The 3,106-nt window shown below is 35.0% G+C and overlaps 1 protein-coding gene across 1 annotated transcript; it reads left to right on the top strand.

Moving 5' to 3' along the window:
* The first annotated feature begins 840 nt into the window (after nt 1-840).
* Nucleotides 841-2,681, top strand: LOC111365959 (zeatin O-glucosyltransferase-like). Its single transcript, XM_022986541.1, has one exon. It carries the CDS (start codon nt 988-990, stop codon nt 2,533-2,535), a length of 1,548 nt encoding a protein of 515 aa, XP_022842309.1. The 5' UTR covers nt 841-987; the 3' UTR covers nt 2,536-2,681.
* Nucleotides 2,682-3,106: the final 425 nt, after the last annotated feature.

Genomic DNA, 3,106 nt, shown 5'->3' with positions numbered 1-3,106 from the left:
TATTCAAATCCACAAATCGCGTACGTCATCTAAAAGCTCATTAAAAGAACTACATAGTAGTATTGAATGGTCCAAACAAATATCGAAAATAATTAAATATTTGACTAACATACGTCTTAAAAGAGGCGTCTAACTCATATTTTCTTTAAATTTTTTTAATTATTTCATTAACGTTTATTACTTTTGCACGATAAATTTTTCAATATAATTTACATTATTTTTCATAGGATCTCCTCTTATAGATATATTCCAAAATCGATCAAAGTTCTTTTTGTATCACTATGCCAATTTATTCTTTTCTTTTCTTTTCTTTTCTTTTTTCTATTGAGTCAAAAAATATTCAAGTTATAAAGTATGGACTATCCCCTTGCTGTTGTAAAACCTCCTAAAAAGAAAAGAATTTTCCTTGGACTACGAATGGAAAAGGATGAAAGTGAGTCGGTATGCTAATTCTTCATCTGCAAATCAGTCCTTTGCGTAGGGTATTTTCTCAACCAATAAGTGATTGTAGGAGTGAAATCTTGATACAATTTGGAAATGCTACCTGATAGGATCATTACGGATTAAATGTAATTTAAATTACGTTTGTATAAAATATAAATTTCATTTATTTCCTAAATTAAAATGTGATTTATCTTTCAATTCATTTACGGCCTCCTCAACATCATCAATATTATATTGTTTTTAAAAAAAATTACACTTTAAATTTTGATTCAACGACATAGAAAGTCTAGGTCCGCTGCTCATTAATCAAACACCGACACAAAAATTATTGAGAAAAAGCCATTTTGACGTTGACTCGTTTATCCTTTTACGCCAAAAACGAAACTCGAATTCAGATCAATAGCCAGATAAGACTTCGTTGGAGTTGGGACTTGGCCTTACTGCTGTCTTTATATATTCTTACATAGAACCCACGGGAGCAACACATTGTAAAACACAAAGATCAAAGGTTTTCTGCAAGAATATCCATAGAAAACCTTGTCGATGGCTTGTTTTTCTTCAAATCATTACCAGAAGAATCAAAATGGCTGTGAAAAATCCCGAGTGGTGGTTGTAATGGTGCCTCTACCAGCACAAGGCCATCTCCACCAGCTCCTCCACCTCTCCCGCCTCATTGCCGCCTACAACATCCCTGTACACTATGTCACAACCGCCACTCACAGCCTTCAGGTTAAGCTTCGCGCCACCATCGACGATCGGGACTCTCATGTTCATTTCCATGAATTCCTAACTCCAGAATTTCAATCTCCTCCTCCTAATCCTAATTCCTCCAACAAATTCCCATCACATCTTCAACCTTTGTTTGATTCTCTCTCACACCTCCGCCGTCCGATTCTTTCTCTCCTACTTTCTCTCTCACCTACTGCACACAGAGTTATTGTTATTCATGATTCTTTAATGTCATCTGTTGTTCAAGATTTTAGTAAAATATCAAATGCTGAATCCTATGTTTTTCACAGTGTCTCAGCATTTGCAATGTTTTGGTATTTCTGGAAAATTAAGGAAAATTCTTTTACCGTCGAAGACAAGATTTTTTCTGAAATCCCTTCGCTTGAAAATTGCTTTACATCAGAATTTCTTAAATTCGTTGCCACTGAGCATAAATTTCAAGAATTTAGTTCTGGGATTCTTTACAATTCTTGTAAAGTTATAGAAGGTGAATACATTAATTTACTTGAAAAAGTATTAAATAAAAGGTGTAAAAAGCATTGGCCTATAGGGCCATTCAATCCAGTGGAGTTGATGAATAAACGAAATGGCAATGGCCGCCACAAAGTCTTGAAATGGCTTGACAAACAAGCGCCAAAATCTGTAATTTATGTTTCTTTTGGTACAACAACTTCACTAACAGATGAACAAATCAAAGAACTCGAAATCGGGTTAGAACGAAGCGAACTAAAGTTCATTTGGGTGTTGAGAGCTGCAGATAGAGGAGACATTTTTGCAGGCGAAACGAGCAGAGTTGAGTTGTCTCGTACGGTCCAATCTACCTTATTAAATACTCGAGAATGGTACGAAAAGAAAGACAGGGGCACTGTTATGAGAGATTGGGATACAGATATAGGAGAAACTACGATCGATTCTACCATACTTAAAACGACAGAACTGTACGAAAATCAAGTACGAGATAGGGGCATTGTGGTGAGAGATTGGGCACCCCAATTGGAAATTTTAGGGCATCCATCAACAGGAGGATTCATGAGCCATTGTGGATGGAATTCATGCATGGAGAGCATTACAATGGGGGTGCCAATTGCTGCATGGCCAATGCATTCTGATCAGCCAAGAAACAGTGTTCTGATCACAAAAGTGTTAAAAATTGGTGTAAGTGTGAAGAATTTCAGTTCCCAAGATGAAATTGTAAAATCTTCAACAATTTCAAAGGTATTGAAAACATTGATGGGATCGAAGGAAGGAGATGAGATTAGGCAAAGGGCGGAGAAATTAGGCGTTGCCGTTAGGAAATCGGTGGCGGAAGGAGGCGCCACCCGCATGCAGTTGGATTCCTTTGTAGCTCACATTAGTAGATAATTAATGGATTTGTTTAGAGATGGTACATTAATTAGAGATTATGCTACTCATACATAGAAATAGTATATAAGAGATTACATAAAATGAAGTGGAGAATAAAGATTGGATGATTCAAATACTTCACTAGCTATTTGATAATTCAAAAGGAAAGTAGTTTAAAATATCGTCTACCGTATCATTAAAATACTCTAGCTATTTTTACTTTCATTTAAATTTTGTTCAAATATGTGCCATTTGTTGCAATAAAAATTAATTTCAACTTCATAACCGGATATGCGTGTGGAGAAATATTAAAATAACTTAGCAGACAAAACAGGTTTAAATCATAAATCCATAAGATCAGAAACAAAATGTTTCAAATATTTTTTCTTTCATTGTTTTGGGAGGTTTAATGTATTTATCTGTTTTAAATGTTTCAGCATTAGGGCATATTCATACACAGTAGAAAATAGGATTGTTTAGTACGCTAAGATCAGGTCAGGCATAGTGAACATACCAAATATGTAAAAGATTGTATTGTTTTGGATTAATTTCTAATCCTTTCTTGCGAGAACAACAATAAATCGGATGA

Source organism: Olea europaea, chromosome 17, assembly GCF_002742605.1.
Source record: "Olea europaea var. sylvestris chromosome 17, O_europaea_v1, whole genome shotgun sequence".
NCBI lineage: Eukaryota > Viridiplantae > Streptophyta > Magnoliopsida > Lamiales > Oleaceae > Olea > Olea europaea.
Note: the sequence above shows the minus strand (reverse complement) of the source record. Positions and strands in the feature narration are given on the sequence as shown.